This window comes from Mobula hypostoma, chromosome 6 (assembly GCF_963921235.1).
Source record: "Mobula hypostoma chromosome 6, sMobHyp1.1, whole genome shotgun sequence".
NCBI classification, from domain to species: domain Eukaryota; kingdom Metazoa; phylum Chordata; class Chondrichthyes; order Myliobatiformes; family Myliobatidae; genus Mobula; species Mobula hypostoma.
Window position 1 is genome coordinate 184855710 of NC_086102.1, and position 18581 is coordinate 184874290.

General features: G+C 41.7%; 1 protein-coding gene across 1 annotated transcript in view; it reads right to left on the minus strand.

Annotated features, from left to right (window-relative positions):
* LOC134348677 (protein mono-ADP-ribosyltransferase PARP14-like) overlaps positions 1 to 18581 on the minus strand; it is a 98732-nt gene that overhangs the window by 38184 nt on the left and 41967 nt on the right. Inside the window, 5 exon segments of the mRNA XM_063052449.1 lie at positions 14441 to 14662; positions 14756 to 14989; positions 15084 to 16158; positions 16160 to 17309; positions 17414 to 17647. Coding sequence (XP_062908519.1) covers positions 14441 to 14662; positions 14756 to 14989; positions 15084 to 16158; positions 16160 to 17309; positions 17414 to 17647 — 2915 coding nt within the window.

The following is an 18581-nucleotide window of genomic DNA, read 5'->3' on the forward strand; positions in this document are numbered from 1 at the left end:
GCTCTTACAAGGGGGCATAATTTTAAGGTGATTAGAGGAAAGTATAGAGCTGATGTCAGCGGTAAACTGTTTTTTTTAAATACACAGAGAGTGGTGAGTGCATGGAATGAAAAGCCAAGGGTGATGGTAGAGGCAGATACATTAGGGACATTTATGAGACTCTTGGAAAGGTATATTGATGTAAGAAAAAAATGGAGAGTTATATGGGAGAGAGGAGTTAGACTGACCTTAGAGTAGAAACATAGAAAACCTACAGCATAATACAGGCCCTTCGGCCCACAAAGCTGTGCCGAATATGCCCTTACCCTGGAACTACCATCCAGGAGTCTCTTAAAAGACCCTATCGTATCCACCTCCACAACCGCCACCAGAAGCCCATTCCACGCACTCACCACTCTCTGCATAAAAAAACTTACCCGACATCTCCTCTGTACCTACTTCCAAGCACCTTAAAATTATGCCCTCTTGTGCTAGCCATTTCAGCCCTGGGGAAAAGCCTCTGACTATCCCATTCTACCTCACTTGGAGTACTGTGGGCAGTTTTGATTTCCTTATTTAAGAAAGGATGTGCTGACACGGGAGAGGGTACAGAGAAGATTCACTAGAATGATTCCGGGAATGAGAGGGTTAATATATGAGGAACGTTTGTCCGCTCTTGGACTGTATTCCTTGGAGTTTAGAAGAATGAGGGGAGATCTCATAGAAACATTTCGAATGTTGGAAGGCATGGACAGAATGGAAGTGGCAAAGTTATTTCCCATGATGGGGGAGTCTAGTACGAGAGGCATGACTTAAGGATTGAAGGGCGCCCATTCAGAACAGAAATGCGAAGAAATTTTTTTAGCCAGAGAATGGTGAATCTATTGAATTTGTTGCCATGAATGGCAGTGGAGGCCAAGTCACTGGGTGTATTTAAGGCAGAGATTGATAGGTATCTGAGTAGCCAGGGCATCAAAGGTTATGGTGAGAAGGTGGGGGAGTGGGACTAAATGGGAGAATGGATCAGCTCATGATAAAATGGCGGAGCAGACTCGATGGGCTGAATGGCCGACTTCTGCCCCTTTGTCTTATTGTCTTATGGTCTTATCCACACGATCAATGCCTCTCATTATCTTGTACACCTCTATCAGGTCACCTCTCATCCTCCGTCGCTCCAAGGCGAAAAGGCCGAGTTCACTCAGCCTATTCTCATAAGGCACGCTCCCCAATCCAGGCAACATCCTTGTAAATCTAGCAGGTTAAAAGGTTGGCACAACATTGTAGGTGGTTATATTCTATGTTCGAAATTCCATAATGTTGGGTAAAAAAAATGGAAACCTACTAAACAAGGACATAAAGTATAAATAGGGGATCTGGTATAGCTAGAACAACGCATACAAAATGCTGGAGGAACTTCTCCTCCTCTGCTAAACTTAGGCTGAAGGAGCAACACTGGGTATCCACTTGGGTAGTCTCCAACCTAATGCATGAACATCAGTTTCTCTAATGTCCAGTAATTACTCACAACATCCTTCTCTCCTTTTCCATTCTCTATCTGGTAAACCTCTCACACCTTCCTATCACCTCCCTTAACTGATGCTGGCAAAATTTCAGATGGTGAGAAGGGGCATGTAATGTATTGTGTGAGTATTCGTAGCATCAGAGTGCGTATGACGTCAGGACGTGGAAAAGGGTTTAAAAAAAAATGGAAGTCTGGTGAATAAACTTTGGTTGTTCAATCTACACCGATGTCCGAGTCACATCAATATTACATGGTGTCAGAAGAAAACGCGAAAAATAAAAAGGAAGAGAAGACACGTAAAAGATGTCACAGTTACAGCCACCGTCAGGTTTAAGCCGACAAGGTAATCTTGCTGAGAATTGGAAAATATGGATGCAGAAGTTTGAGCTGTTTTGCACCGCTAGCGGCCTAGCTGAAAAGACGGAGAAAGTGCAGTGTGCTACGTTTCTGCACGTAGCGGGAGAAGAGGCAATAAAGGTTTGCAACACGTTTGTCTTCCAAGATGATCAGCAAGATAAAATTGAAGTGTTGAAGAAAAAGTTTCAAGATTACTGCGAACCGAGAAAAAACTTACCGTTCATCCGACACCGGTTTTTCACGAGGGCTCAAGGACCAATAGAGACTATAGACGCCTACGTACCAGATTTAAAGAGCAAGGCAAAAGACTGAGTTCGGACAATTGCATGATTCTTTAATACGTGACAGGATTGTATGCGGCATACGAGATGTTCAAGTGAGAGGCAAGCTATTGAGAGAGGCAGATCTTACATTAGAAAAGGCGATTGATGTTTGCCGTGCCAGCAAGATCACGTCAAGTCAGGTCAAAGTGTTCAATGAAGAGATTGAAGTGCACAAAGTAAAAACCACGAAAACTGACAAGAGTAGGACAAAGCCAGCTCCACAGGATGATCAAAAGGAAGTTAATTGCAACAGGTGTGGTTATAAAAATGGATACAGAAAATGTCCAGCCTTTGGTCAGACATGCAAGTTATGCCAGAAAAGAAATCACTTTGCAAAGGTGTGCAGATCGAAGGAGCACGCAAGGAAAATGCATGCTGTGGAACAGAGTGAGGGCAACAGTGACATGTTCATTGGCACAGTTGAAGTGGAACAGGAGGTATGCATCAAGAATATTGACAATGCAGAGATGGAGGATGAAGATGATTGGACCCAAGATCTGATAATAAACAGGAGGAAAGTGACATTTAAGCTTGACACTGGGGCAAAGTGCAATGTAATGTCGGCAGAAACATTCAACTCACTGGACATCAGAGGAAGACTGGGCAAATCCACCAGCAAGCTTGTTGCATATTTCGGCCACAAGACAGCACCACTCGGCAAAAAAGCACTCTCCTGTGTGTACAAAGGTCAAAAATACAAGATCGAGTTTGAAATAGTGCGGCAACATGTTTCAACAATATTGGGCAAAGCAACATGCACAAAGCTAGGCCTGGTGAAGTGAACCTATGGTGTTGAAAAAGAAAATGACATTCTCAAAGACTTTGATAAATTGTTTTCTGGATTAGGATGTTTACCAGGGAAACACCATATCCAGATTGATCCAACTATTGCACCAGTCATGCATGCCCCAAGAAAGATTCCAGTAGCTCTCACGGATCGAGTAGTGGAGGAGCTACACAGAATGGAACAAATGGGAGTCATAACAAGACAAATAGAACCGACCGACTGGGTGAATAGTATGGTGACAGTGGTCACAGAAAAAAAGACAAGGATTTCCATGGATCCACAAGATCTCAACCAAGCCATCAAAAGAGAGCACTATCCGCTGCTCATGGTTGAAGAGGTTGTCTCCCGCAGGCCTAATGCAAAATACTTTTCAGTATTAGACGCAAATCAAGGCTTCTGGCAGATCAAGCTGGATGAAGAAAGTTCCAAATTATGCACTTTCAACACGCCCACAGGGAGATATCGTTTCCTGCATCTACCCTTTGGGATTTCTTCTGCATCAGAGGTATTCCAGAGATCCGTGGCACAAATGACTGAAGGCCTGGATGGGGTGGTCAACGTCATTGATGATTTGCTGATATGGGGTGACACAACTGAGGAACATGATCAGAGACTGAGGAAGCTCCTGGACAGAGCACGTGAGTACAACCTAAAACTGAACAAAAGTAAATGTAAGATCAGAACTACAGAGATCAAATACATAGGTCATGTGCTCAGTGCTGATGGGCTAAAACCAGATGATGAAAAGGTCAGAGCTGTGGTACAGCTACCACCACCCAAAGACAAGCAAGAACTATCGAGGTCCATGGGCATGATACAGTATCTTGCCAAATTCATTCCCAACTTATCAGAGGTCAGCGCTCCACTCCGAAAGCTACTAGAAAGCAACACTGGATGGCATTGGGAAGACGAACAAAAGAAAAGTTTTGACACATTGAAGCAGTTGGTTACCAATGCACCAGCACTCAAGTTCTATGATGTCAATAAACCGGTGACGATGTCTGTGGATGCCAGTTCGGAGGGAATAGGAGCTTCTTATACTGCAGGATGGGAGGCCTGTGGCGTATGGATCATGAGCACTTATGGACTGCCAATGCCGATATGCTCAAATCGAGAAGGAATTGCTCGCCATAGTTTATGGGTGTGAGAAGTTCCACGAATATGTATATGGCAAAGAAATCCAGGTTGAGAGTGATCACAAACCACTTGAGAGCATCTTCAAAGAGCCACTCCACCAAGCTCCTATGAGGCTGCAAAGGATGCTTCTCAGGCTACAGAGGTACACTCTCACAGTCATCTATAAGCCAGGAAAAGAACTGCACATCACTGATGCTTTGAGCCGTGCTTACCTCAAAGAGCGAAAGGAAGAGTTGCTAGGAAGAGATCTGGAGGTCAACTGGGTTACACCTCAGCTACCCATCTCTGAGGAGAAGTTGAACATGTTCAGGAAAGTGACTGCAGATGATCCTGAAATGCAAATACTAAGAGACATTACAATGAATGGATGGCCAACAGGAAGATGTTCCAAAGGAAATGCAGAAATACTAGACATTTAAAGAGGAAATCAGCTATGCATCAGGACTAATGTTCAAAACGGCAAAACTCATCGTACCAAACCAAATGAGACAGGAAATGCTCAACAGAATTCATGAGTCACACCTGGGGTTAGTGAAATGTAAAGAAAGAGCAAGAGACATTCTCTATTGGCCAGGCATGTCAACTCAGATAGAGGACATTGTGTCTCAGTGTGCTGTCTGTAATGAAAACAAAAACAGCAATCCAAGAGAGCCTCTGCTTCCCCACCCACTACCAGGAAGACCATGGGAGAAGATTGGCACAGATCTCTTTCACAACAACGGTACAGAATATCTGCTTTGTGTGGACTACTATTCAAAATATCCAGAGATCACCAAGTTAAGTGACACATCCAGCCAAGGTGTCATTACCGTAATGAAGTCGTCATTTGTAAGACATGGTATTTCTGATATCGTCGTTAGTGACAATGGTCCACAATATGCCAGTGGTGAGTTCAGAGGGTTCTCAGAAAGCTGGGAATTTCAACATGTTACTTCCAGTCCAGGGCATGCTCAGTCTAATGGACAAGCAGAGAGAACTGTACAAGCTGTCAAGAACATGCTCAAGAAGGTATATAGCAGCAATGGTGACCCTCACATTGCTCTGCTTGAATACCACAACACACCGATTGAGGGTGTGGGGTTCTCTCCTGTGCAGCTGTTGATGGGACGTCGTCTGAAGTCCAAACTGCCAACATCCACAACTCTACTGACTCCTGAAGGTAATGTTCAAGTACGTGACAAGCAAAAGTACAAGCAAATAAAGCAAAAGAGCTACTATGACAGACATACAAGACAGTTGCCAGATCTGCATACAGGTGAAAATGTCAGAATACAGAGAGGGGACACTTGGCAACCCGCTGTGGTTGTGAACAGACATCAGCAACCAAGATCCTTCATAGTTCGCACACCGGATGGAAGAGTCTACAGGAGGAACAGGAAGCATCTGCTGAAGACAGGCGAGAGTGAGTTTTCACGTACAGATGCACAGGACATTTCCACATGTACAGACATGGAAACAAATGACACCAAGAGTGATGCAGACCCCAAAGACACAGAGGTCACTGGAGAGACTGACACGGATGAAGGACAAGCACAGTCACAGTTGTATCACACACGGTCTGGGAGACAAGTCAAACTTCCAGCTACATACAGAGACTAGACATACAGTTTGAGGCAAAGTCACACATGTCATAAGTTCCAAGGTGTGAAATAAAAGGTTTATTAGTCTATGTTAGTAAAAGAAAATACACTGCTGTTAGTATTGTAAAATACAATGCAGAGTACAGTACAAGAAGGTAAGATTTTTTTAGTTTATGTCATGGTTGTTACACTGTGAGAAGGGCATACCTAGAGGCATTGTTTTGCTAATTCACAGTGTTGTAAAAAGAAAAAAAAATCTTGAGGAGGGGGATGTAATGTATTGTGTGAGTATTCGTAGCATCAGAGTGCGTATGACGTCAGGATGTGGAAAAAGGTTTAAAAAAAAAATGGAAGTCTGGTGAATAAACGTTGGTTGTTCAATCTACACCGGTGTCCGAGTCACATCAATATTACAGTTGAGTGGTGTCACAACAACCCTGCACTCAGCGTCACTAAGACCAAGGAGCTGATTGTAGACTTCAGGAAGGGGAAGTTGAGGATCACACACCAGACCTCATTGAGGGATCAGTAACAGGAAGTTTCTATTTGCTGGGTATTAACATCTCTGAAGACCTACCACCTCCTGCCTTCTCACTCCATCCCTACTTCCCCACCCACCCACCTTCTCCCCTCCCCTGGTCTCACCCTTCACCTGCCAGTTTGCAAACCTTCTCCTCCCTGCACCTGCTTATTCTGGTTTCAGCCCACTTCCTTCCCAGTCCCCATGAAGGGTCTCAGCCCAAAATAGAAACATAGAAAATCTACAGCACAATACAGGCCCTTCAGCCCACAAAGTTGTGCCGAACATGTCCCTATCTTACGAAATTACTACGGTTACCCATAGCCCTCTATTTTTCTAAGCTCCATGTACCTATCCAAAAGTCTCTTAAAAGGCCCTATCGTATCCGCCTCCACCACTGTTACCGGCAACCTATTCCACACACTCACCATTCTCTTGAGTAAAAAGCTTACCCTGACATGTCCTCTGTACCTATCCCCCCAGCACCTTAAACCTCTATCCTCTTGTGGCAACCATTTCAGCCCTGGGAAAAAGCCTCTGATTATCCACACGATCAATGCCTCTCATCATCTTATACACCTCTATCAGGTCACCTCTCATCCTCCGTCGATTGTTTATTTCCCCCCAGAGATTCCGCCTGACTTGCTGAGTTCCTCCAGCATTTTGTGTGTCACTAAGCAAAGATAGCTACTTATATCAGGTCTATAGTAGAGTCATAGAAAAGTACAACACTGAAACAGGCCCTTTGGCCCATCTAGTCCATGCCGAGTCATTTAAACTGCCCACTTCCATCGACCTGCACCGTGACCATAGCCCTCCATAGCCCTCCCATCCATATACTTGTCCAACCTTCTCTTAAAACATTGAAATCGAGCTTGCATGCACCACTTGTGCTGGCAGCTCGTTCCACACTCACAACACTCCGAGTGAAGAAGTTTTCCCTCACGTTCTCATTTAAACTTTTCACCTTTCACCCTTAAAACATGACCTCTACTTGCAGTCCCACTGAACCTCAGTTGAAAAAGCCTGCTTGTATTTACCCTATTTAAACCCCTCATAATTTTATATACCTCTATCAAATCTCTTCTCAATCTTCTATGTTCTGAGAAATAAAGTCCGAAGCTATTCAATCTTTCCTTATAACTCAGGTCCTCCAGACCTGCAACATCCTTGTAAATTTTCTCTGCACTCTTTCCATGTTTACATCTTTCCTGTAGGTAGGTGACCAAAACTGCACACAATACTCAAAATTTGGTCTCACCAATGTCTTATAAAACGGCAACATAACATCCCATCTCCTGTACTCAATAATTTTATTTATGAACCCCAATGTGCCAAAATTTTCATTACGACCCAATTACCTAGCACTTATGTAATTTAAATGAACAGCAAATAATGAAATATCATCAACCTATATTATTGACTCCTTTTCCCTCTACAGCAGAGGTTCACAACTTTTTTAATGTCGTGGACCCCTGCCTTTAACCAAGGGATCGGTGAACCCCCGGTTGGGAACCCCTACTGTTCAGACACTGCCTGACTGGCTGACTTATTTTCATAATTTACTGTTATTTGCTTTTGGTCCTAATTCCCATATCTATAACAGTGCAGCAAAGGAACAGGCCCTTTGGTCCATTGTTTCCATGCCAACCAAGGTGTATTAAAAAGGTGTGACTAATTTTAATCAGTATTATATTTAAGCAAATCGTGAAATAATAATTGGAATGTTAAATGTCCCTCATGAGTCAAAAATACAACTTATATCATCAGAAGTGGAATTAAGGATCCCTATCACCCACGACATGCCTCATTGCTACCATCAGGGAGGAGGTACAGAAGCCTGAAGGCACAATGATTCAGGACAGCTTCTTCCCCTCTGCCATCTGATTCCTAAATGGACATAGAACCCTTGAACACTATCTCAACACTTCTTTATTTCTATTTTTTGCATTACTTATTTAATTTAGCCATTTAATATATATGTATATTCAGACTGTAATTCACAGTTTTTTCCCCCTCTATTTTTAGGTATTGCTCTGTGCTGCTAGTGCAAAGTCAACTAATCTCATGACATATGCTGGTGGTTTCAAACCCGATTCTGCTGTTCAGGACTGTGATGATAATGTAATTTGTAAATTAGTAGATGGTTAACAAGTTTGCAGATGACGTCAAAACTGTTGGTATCATGGACAATGGAGAAGACTATTTAAGATTCCAACAGGACCTAGATGAACCGTGAAAGTGGGCCAAGGATCAAACATGTGAAGTATTGCATTTTAGTAAGTTAAACCAGGACTTAACAGTGAATGGTAGGGCTCTGAAGAATGTAGAATAGAGTGACCTAGAGATAGAAGTAGACAGCTCCCTCGATGTAGTGACTCAGGTAGACAGGGCAGTGAAGGAGGAGCTCAGTACACTCACCTTCAATAGTCGGGGCATTGATTACAGGAGATGGGACATCATGTTGTCATTGTACAAATTGCTGGTGAGACTACACTTGGTGTATTTTGCACAGATCTGGTCACGCAGCTATAGGAAGGATGCCATGAATCTGGAAAATGCGCAGGAAAAAAACCACGAGGCTGTTACTGAGACAAGAGGGTTTGAGTTATGAGGAGACAGTGGAGACAGTGGGACTTTTATTCCTGAAGCAAAGAGGACTTGGGGGGACCTTACAGATTTATAAAATCATGAAGAGGGTGGATAAGGTGAATGGTTGCAGTCTTTCACCCATGCAGGGGAGTCTAAAATTATAGGACATGGATTTAAGATGAGAGGGGACAGAATTTAAAAGGGAGCCGAGGGGAGGCCTTTTCCACACAGAGTATGGTGGGTATGTGAGGAAGCTGTACAGGCTGGTATAATTATAATGTTTAAAGGACAGGTACATGTTTAGAGCAGGGGTTCCTAGCCTTTATAATGCCATGGAGCCTTACCATTAACAGAGGGGTCCGTGGACCCCAACTTGAGAACCCCTGGATTAGAGGGTTATGGGACAAATATGGACCAATGGGACCAGCTCAGACAGACATCATAATGCGTGAGTTGGGTAAAAGGGGGCTGCTTTCTGTGCTGTACATATTTATGACTTTCAACATCTTAAATCACTCACAAATACATTTTTTGGTAATAACTCAAAGTCCTTGTACACCAACAGAAGCAAAACACACTATTGGCAATTTGTTACCAGCAGGCTTCACTGTGTGAATTGGGCAAAATAAGTTTAATCTCAATAATTCTTGTCAGTGACTATAATGCACACAGTTGCAAGGTTGCAATAGGAAGTGATATTGAAAGTAAGAAACTGGAAAGGGATTGCATCTCAGGTAAGGTTTTATTTTCATAAGTGTCTCTCTGTAAAGATTTGAGCTTTGTAGAGATTTGTGGGTTGCTGGTATCATAACGAAATACACAGAAAGTAGGAACCATATGAGTCAGAGGAGTAGATCTGTTCAAAGTTCAAAGTAAATTTATTGTTGAAGTACATGTACAAAATATATCACCATGTACAAACCTGAGATTCAATTTTGTGGGCATACTCAAAAAATCCAATAACCAATATAGAATTAATGAAAGACCCCACAAAACAGAATAGATAACCTATGTGCAAAAGACAATAAACTGTGCAAAAAAAGAAAGAAATAATAATATGCAAACAACAGGAATTCTGCAGATGCTGGAACTTCAAATAACACACATAAAAGTTGCTGGTGAACGCAACAGGCCAGGCAGCATCTCTAGGAAGAGGTACAGTTGACGTTTCAGGCCGAGACCCTTCGTCAGGACTAACTGAAGGAAGAGTGAGTAAGGGATTTGAAAGTTGGAGGGGGAGGGGGAGATGCAAAATGATAGGAGAAGACAGGAGGGGGAGGGATGGAGCCAAGAGCTGGACAGGTGATAGGCAAAAGGGATACGAGAGGATCATGGGACAGGAGGTCCGGGAAGAAAGACGGGGGGGGGGGACCCAGAGGATGGGCAAGGGATATATTCAGAGGGACAGAGGGAGAAAAAGGAAAGTGAGAGAAAGAATGTGTGTATAAAAATAAGTAACAGATGGGGTACGAGGGGGAGGTGGGGCATTAGCGGAAGTTAGAGAAGTCGATGTTCATGCCATCAGGTTGGAGGCTACCCAGACGGAATATAAGGTGCTGTTCCTCCAACCTGAGTGTGGCTTCATATTTACAGTAGAGGAGGCCGTGGATAGACATGTCAGAATGGGAATGGGATGTGGAATTAAAATGTGTGGCCACTGGGAGACCCTGCTTTCTCTGGCGGACAGAGCGTAGGTGTTCAGCAAAGCGGTCTCCCAGTCTGCGTTGGGTCTCGCCAATATATAGAAGGCCACATCGGGAGCACCGGACGCAGTATATCACCCCAGCCGACTCACAAGTCAAGTGTTGCCTCACCTGGAAGGACTGTCTGGGGCCCTGAATGGTGGTAAGGGAGGAAGTGTAAGGGCATGCGAGCACTTGTTCTGCTTACAAGGATAAGTGCCAGGAGGGAGATCAGTGGGGAGGGATGGGGGGGACGAATAGACAAGGGAGTCGCGTAGGGAGCGATCCCTGCGGAAAGCAGGGGGGGTGGAGGGAAAGATGTGCTTAGTGGTGGGATCCCGTTGGAGGTGGCGGAAGTTACGGAAAATAATATGTTGGACCCGGAGGCTGGTGGGGTAGTAGGTGAGGACCAGGGGAACCCTATTCCTAGTGGGGTGGCGAGAGGGATGGAGTGAGAGCAGATGTACGTGAAATGGGGGAGATGCGTTTAGCAGCAGAGTTGAAATAATATGATTGCTTACACTGGCACAATTAAGTGGCAAACATCAATCACCAAAATTTTGCTTTAAAATACAAACTCAGAAAAAAAACATACATTCTGCGAATGTGAACTGGACACCCAGATGGTATGTTGTCTCACAGGTGCCAGGGTCAGGGACATCTTGGATCGCATCCACAATGTTTTGGAGGGGGAGGGAGAGCAGCCAGATGTCTTGGTACATAATGGTACCAATAACATAGGAACGAAAAGCAAAGAGGTCCTGAAGAGAGAACTTAAGAGAGTTAGGCAGAAAGCTGAGAAGCAGGACCTCCAGGGTACTAATTTCTGGACTGACAGTGAAAGTAGAAGCAGTATGAATTGGCAGATTAATGTGTGGTTGAGAAGCTAGTGCAGGGAGGTTCTTGGGATCTCTTCTAGGGGAGGTATGACCTGCACAAAAGGAACCCAAGGGGGACCAGTATACTCGTGGGCAGGTTTGTTAGAGCTGTTGGGGAGAGTTTAAACTAACTTGCCTTGGGAACTGGGTGAAGGGGCTCAGGATAGGACGGATGGTAAAAAAGCAAAGATAGTGTGCAGTCAGGCTGACAAGAAGGGCAGGCAGATGATAGGACAAAACGAAACAGCAGAAGTTACAGTAGAGGCATTGGTGATGACTAAAAAAGAAATAGCAAGGCATCTGGAAAGAAATGGATCCATCAGGCAGATGCAGCATGGATTCAGCAAAGGCAGGTCCTGTTTGACAAACTTACTGGAGTTCTTCCACTATCCACTGCGCTCATTACATCTTCAGAGGGGAACTGATGGATGTTATTTACTTGGACTTCCAGAAGGCGTTTGATAAGGTGCCACATAAAAGACTTATCCATAAGGCTGCATAGAGTCGGGGGTGATGGATTAGCAAGCACAGAGGATAGATTAACTAATAGAAAGCAGAGAGCTGGGAAACATGAGTGCTATTCTGCTTGGCAATCAGTGGTGAGTGGTGTGCCACAGGGGTCGGTGCTGGGCCCACAACTGATCATGATATACATTAATGATCTGGAAGAGGGACCGTGTGTAGTGTGTCTAAGTTTGCTGATGATACTAAATTGAATGGAAAAGCAAATTGTGTGGAAGATACAGAGAGTCTGCAGAGAGATATAGATAGATTAAGTGAGTGGGCAAGGATCTGGCATATGGAGTATAATGTTGGTAACTGCAAGGTCATCCACTTTAGGAGAAATGGAAGAGCAGATTGTTATTTAAATTAGGGGTAGGCAACTTTAAGCACGAATGCTTTTCTAGCATGAGTTATTCATTAATTTGAGGTAAAACATAACTAGGTGTATTTAAATGGATAATTCCCATATTTCAAGTGTTTTATGGCATTTATCTGGCCCACTGTCCACTCATTAATACGCGATCCGGCCCACAGAGGCAAAAAGGTTGCTGACTCCGATTTAAATGGTAAAAAACTGCAGCATGCTGCTGTGCGGAGGGACTTGGGAGTGCTTGTGCACGAATCACAAAATATTTATTTACGGATGCAGCAAGCTTTCAAGAAGGCAAATGGAATGTTGGTCTTCATTGCTAGAGGGATTGACTTTAAGAGCAGGGAAGTGTTGCTGCAACTGTACAGGGTACTGGTGAGGCCGCACCTGGAGTACTGCAAACAGTTCTAGTCTCCTTACTTGAGGAAGGATATACTGCACTGGCTTTGGAGGCATGGCAGAGGAGAGGTTCTCTAGGTTGATTCAAGAGATGAGGGGTTTGACTATGAGGAGGATTGAGTCGCCTGGGACTGTACTCGCTGGAATTCAGAAGAATGAGTGGAGATCTTACAGAAACATATAAAATTATGAAAGGGATGGATAAGATAGATGCAGAAAAGTTGTTTCCACTAGTAGATGAGACTAGAACTAGGGGACATGGTCTCAAGATTCGGGGGAGTAGATTTAGGACAGAGATGAAGAGGAACTGCTTTTCTCAGAAAGTGGTGCATCTGTGGAATTCTCTGCCCAATGAAGCAGTGGATGCTACCGCAGTAAATATATTTAAGACAAGATTGGATAGATTTTTGCACAATAAGGGAATTAAGGGTTATGGGGAAAAGGTAGGTAGGTGGAGATGAGTCCTTGGCCAGATCAGGCCATGATCTTATTGAGTGGTGGAGCAGGCTCGATGGACCAGATGGCCTATTCCTTATGTTCTTAATATCTACAACTGGTATCATCCCAAAGTCACTACACAATCCCATGAAACAAATAGGGCTACACAACTACTGTATATCTATGTAAGTCTTCAGGAAGCCGCAATACTAAATACCACTAAAGTAGTCCAAAAGTCCCTAGCAATTGAGAGATGAGTGTGCTTGGCTATTCCCATACCTCAGGTTTCACCAGCTTGATCTGAGAACAAATATTTTTAAATACAATGATGATGATATTAAAAACACGAGAAAAATACTGAATTAAAAGAGGAAATTGAAAGACTATGGAACATGAACAGGGTATACTATGTCCCAACTGGTATTATCCCAAAGTCACTACACAATAGCATTAAACAATCAGGCCGACACAGCAATATTTATGTAAATCTCCAGAAAGCCACAATACTAAACACCATAGAATAGTCCAAACATTTCCAGGAATTGAGAAATGAGTGTACTTGGCTATGCCTGTACATCAGGTTTTATCAGCTTGAGTTGAGAAAAAATAAAAGTTACAGGTACGTTTATTATCAAAGTATGTATGCAGTATACAACTGAGATTCATCTTCTCCAGACAGCTACATAACAAAGAAAACCATGGATGCAGTTCAAATAAAACATCAACTCCCAAGTGGAAAAAAACACTAACTGTGTGAACGACAACAAGAGCAATAATAACTAAAAACACGAGATAAAGAGATCTTTTCATAGATGAAAGGAGACTTGGGTCTGGATTCAGTATAAGAGCCTTAATCACAAATAGTGAATCATCTGTTTAGACAGCTTGAAAGGAACAAACTTTATTGTTTTAAAACATAATAAAACTCAGTGCAAGAGCAATGATGTAATAATGACATTATGCAGTAAAATGAAGCCCATGTAGGAAGAATACTCATCACCGTATAACTAGCTAAGGCCAAGAACGGTATCACTGCTGCTGAAATGGAACAAATCTGTAAAAGAGTTGTGAGAATTGTTGAGGATTTGGTGAACCGAAGCAGTTAATTAAAGGGAAGGAAATTAGCTTTTGAAGGCACATTGATTTGGAAGGATTTGAAGTTGTCAACAAGATGGCAAATGAATCAGCAATAGTTCAGAGTTCCAGAAATGCACTCCATATAGAAACTGAATAACCCTGAAAATACTTCATCAAATTAATATTACTATAGAAAATACAAAGCAGAATCAAGGAAAAAAAATGCTCAATATATCAAAAAAGTAATAGCTAAAAACATTCAGTACAAGGTATGTAATTTTCTTCTAATCCTCACCTGAACAACAACATGATCATCAGGATGTACCACAAAGTAAACTTTCTTAAGATGAGCTGACCGTCTCTCAGAGCTGAACTTCAGAACTGTTTTAAACATAATCTGTGCAACAACATCCTTTGGGAAAGATAGCTTGCCACTACCAATTGCCGGGAATGCGATGGAATCCTGCTGCGACCCTTCAGTGTTCTTCAGGCAATCTTTGATTATGTCTTCGAAGACCTGAATCGCAATTTTACATTTTATCTTCAAGTCAATACAGAATTTTCAAAAAATATGATTTGCTCCACAGGTGCAAACAATAAAATGTGTTACCTTTTCGGCATTCCTACTTTGTTCCCAACGAGGAACAACAGCATGATACACTTCATTACAGTCAAGATTACATCCTTGAGTTTTATATACTATTCCCATGAAAGGTTGTTTTCTCTTCTGTTCTTCCCACAGTAATCGTTTGAGGCTTGGGCCGGCTTTCTCTAATATTGCTTCGGAAACTGCGCCTGAAGAAAGATCCAGATCCATTCCAATGATGTTGACAATGACACCAGCCTAGAAATTGGAAGTCAATTTTAAAAATAAAGGTAAAATACAATTTCTGGAATTACTACCAATTTCAAATAAATAAGTTACACTGAAGCCTTACTTTCATATCTTGAATATTTCCTTTGACGACAAGGATGTTTAGACCTTCTTTAGTTTGGGCTTCATGGAGACATTTAATACTTCTGTTTCTCATGTTGCCTGAGGAAATCCTGACCTGCTGTGAAGGTGAACTACTTATCAGGTCACCAAATACTTTCTGAACAGCATGGGAAACAGCACGGACAGACTGAGCATCATTATTTACCAAGTGGATCTCACTGAGTGTACTCCCTCCTTGTAAGTTTGCACAGTGTTCCCTGACTGTCATGGTAATTATTTCAGCACATAAATCCAGTGGAAATCCAAATATTCCAGAACTAATAGCAGGGATTGCTATAGATTTAAAGTTATAAGCTTCTGCTAGACGTAGACTCTCCTTCACGGCACTTCTTAATCTCTTTTTAGCTGTGTTTGGATCAGTAACTGACCACCTTGGACCAACTGCATGAATCACTGCGGAACACGGTAGTTTGCCAGATTCAGTAAGAACGGCCTCACCAGGCAGAAGAGGTCCTCGACGGTCAGTAATCCAATCACACTCTTCTTGCAACACTGTTCCAGCGGCATCTGATAGAGCTTTTGCAAGACCTCCAATATGCTTCAGATCTTCATTTGAGGAATTGACAACCACATCAACATGACTCTCACACAGGTCTCCTTTATAAACAGTAATGACAGGTCCATTAGGCATCTGTACTTTACAGGAAGTCGGGCTCAAGTCACCTTCCATGTGCTCAATAATTCTTACAATACAATGAAACTTTCTCTTTGCTGTGGAAAAAAGATATTCTTCATTTTCTTTGTAAGACTGCTTTACTCCTGGTGTATTCATTTTGAACATCTTACTGACTATTTTGGAAGCTTGACTTGAAAGTATATGCTCTGCCTGACAGACATTCTCTTCAGGACCAAGGACAGAAATACTTGCACTATTTTCCTTGTCATACACTTCTATTTGAACACCTGGAACATTAATTTTCTCAAAGGCCATCAAAAAGTACAGCACTCCACAAGATTTAAAAGGAATGCTTCTTTGAATGATTGGGTCCTTTTTGACAAATTCACTGAGCTTTTCAAGCTTTGCAGACAGCATCTGAGTAGCCAGAGATAATAATCTGCGCATGCCTGTCCAGGGTTTTCTCTTCAATATCAACCCGTTTACTTTGGGAATTCAATGATTTATCTAATTTTCCCTTTATATCTGTCCATTCATTCATTCTAATGACACTTATGTCTTGTATCTCAATACATCTGAAAGTGAAATGTCTTTTGACTTGCTTTTCTGCTTCACACAAAGTGTCTTCACTGCCAGTCAACACAGCAGAGTTGCCCTGAATGTCAAATGTAGCATTGATTCCATTTGATGTCAAAACGTGGGAGGAAACTTCTTGACAGTGTACTTTTCGTAGAAAGTCAACAAGACAAGGGTCCAGATTGATCTGTTTTTCCTTCACCTCAATGACTTTTTCTAATATCTTGCTTTTGGCACAATAAACATCCGAAGATAAACCATGTAATATTAAATGGCATGCATTTGGGCTGTACTTCATGTTAAGATTTGGAAATTGTTTGGTAAAACAGCTTTCAAGACCATTGTTTAATAATAAATCATATTTAGCTGGAGGAATTGCCACTACCTCAGATATACTTTGTTTTTCCCTTTCTAATTTTTTAATGGCATCATTCACAACTGATTCGAATGTTTGTTGCAGAATGTCCACACTCTCAGCCACGCCAGTGATGATTACTTTTCCCTTTGAAGTGTCTGGAATAACAACAACATTTTGGTTCAAATATTGACCCAAATCATTCTGAATTATTTCCCAAACTGATTTATTTGTGTCGTTTATATTAGTCGTGTACTTTGACAGAATAGAAACTAAATTATCTGAAGCCTCCTTTTTCCAGTTCTTTGCAAGATTCTCAAATGAACTCTCATGTTTGGAAAGTGCTGGGGAAATATTGACCAAGTTTGATTGGCCCAATTCTGGGAATGCAATATTACAGTGGCACGAGGACATTCTGTCCAGGATTTCTGCAATTCGCTTTTCATCTTGTTTAAGAAACTGTAGAATGTAGGAATCAATTTCAAACAGAAAGGGATCAGGCATTTTCACCACTGGTCTTTTGTTGCCATATAAAGCTGATCCAATAGATTCATAATAAGGATAGACATAAATTGGGATTTTAGAAATCTTGTGTTCTTCAGACAGAATGACATCCAGAACTGCAAGTAAAACAAAAACATTTTAGAGAATAATTGGTGAAATCAACTCAACTTACATGTTCATAAATTTCCAATTCATCATTATTTTCCAAAGTACTTATTACCTCCAGAATCTTCAAAAGAGATCACAGCTGCATTATGCTCCAATGTCATTTCTACAGAGCTTACAATTCTATTTCCATTTTTAGCACTTTCAAAGTATAGTTTTAGAATATCTTCACTGATGGTAGAAGGCAGGTTCTCCACTCGTAAACTCCTAGTTTTTTCCAGCATCTTTGCTCCAATTTTTTGCTGCTTTAGAAACTTGTTCGAACATTTTTGAATAAATTCAGAGAGATCTAAAAATAAAGTTGGAGGAAAAACAAATCTGTTAAAGGAATTCCAATTTTATTGAAAAATTTATAATTTAGTTATTAAAGATTTCAATTACAAAGCATGTCCAACTCAGAAACAACTCATTCAACTTGCCCATTATATGATGTTTAAGCTCACGTAAATATAAGGACATTTCTTTCTTCCCAATAGAATTGTTTTGAATGTATCGGTACTATTTTCAACCTCTCTCTGTTGTAGAAAGTTCCTAATTCCCCCCAGTCTTTTGGTAAAACTGTTCCTTTACATTTCCTTTCTGGATTACTTGCTGACTCTCTATTACAATGGCTTTACTTTATTCTTCCTTCGAAACCGAAACATTCTCCGTACAACATTCCTGTGTCACCCTACCACTGAGCTACCGTGGCACCCCAATGATACTGCAATACAGGATATATTTTGAAGATAAACCTTTAAAACCTGGATCTTTCACATTTATTTCTTTGCTAACCTTCAATCACTTCACAGCTCTAATGGAAAGTTACTGACCTGAAACACTGCACACAACTGTAGTACAGCAAAAACATAGAGCAATGGACGTGCTTAAAACTAATGAACAAAAATAGAATTCCATTCAAGGACTATTTCTATAAATCCTCAGGATTTAATTCTGGTGCATTTTTGTGCACTGACCCAGCTTTAGGTTTCTTTGGCAGGCAAGGAGCAGCAGGAATAAACTATCCTTGACAAAAAGAAGGCAAGACAGACTGCAAAAATAGAGGAATAAAATGTTATTTTAATTACACCTTCCTCTATTTTTCTGTGCAGAATTTTAAATAAATGGGAAGCAATAACCTATGTAATACATCTACATATTAAGAAATCAGCATTAATGAGAGAACCAGAATAATGGTAGAATGTGTACATACGCAGCCCCATTTAAGTGAATTCAGAGCTTAA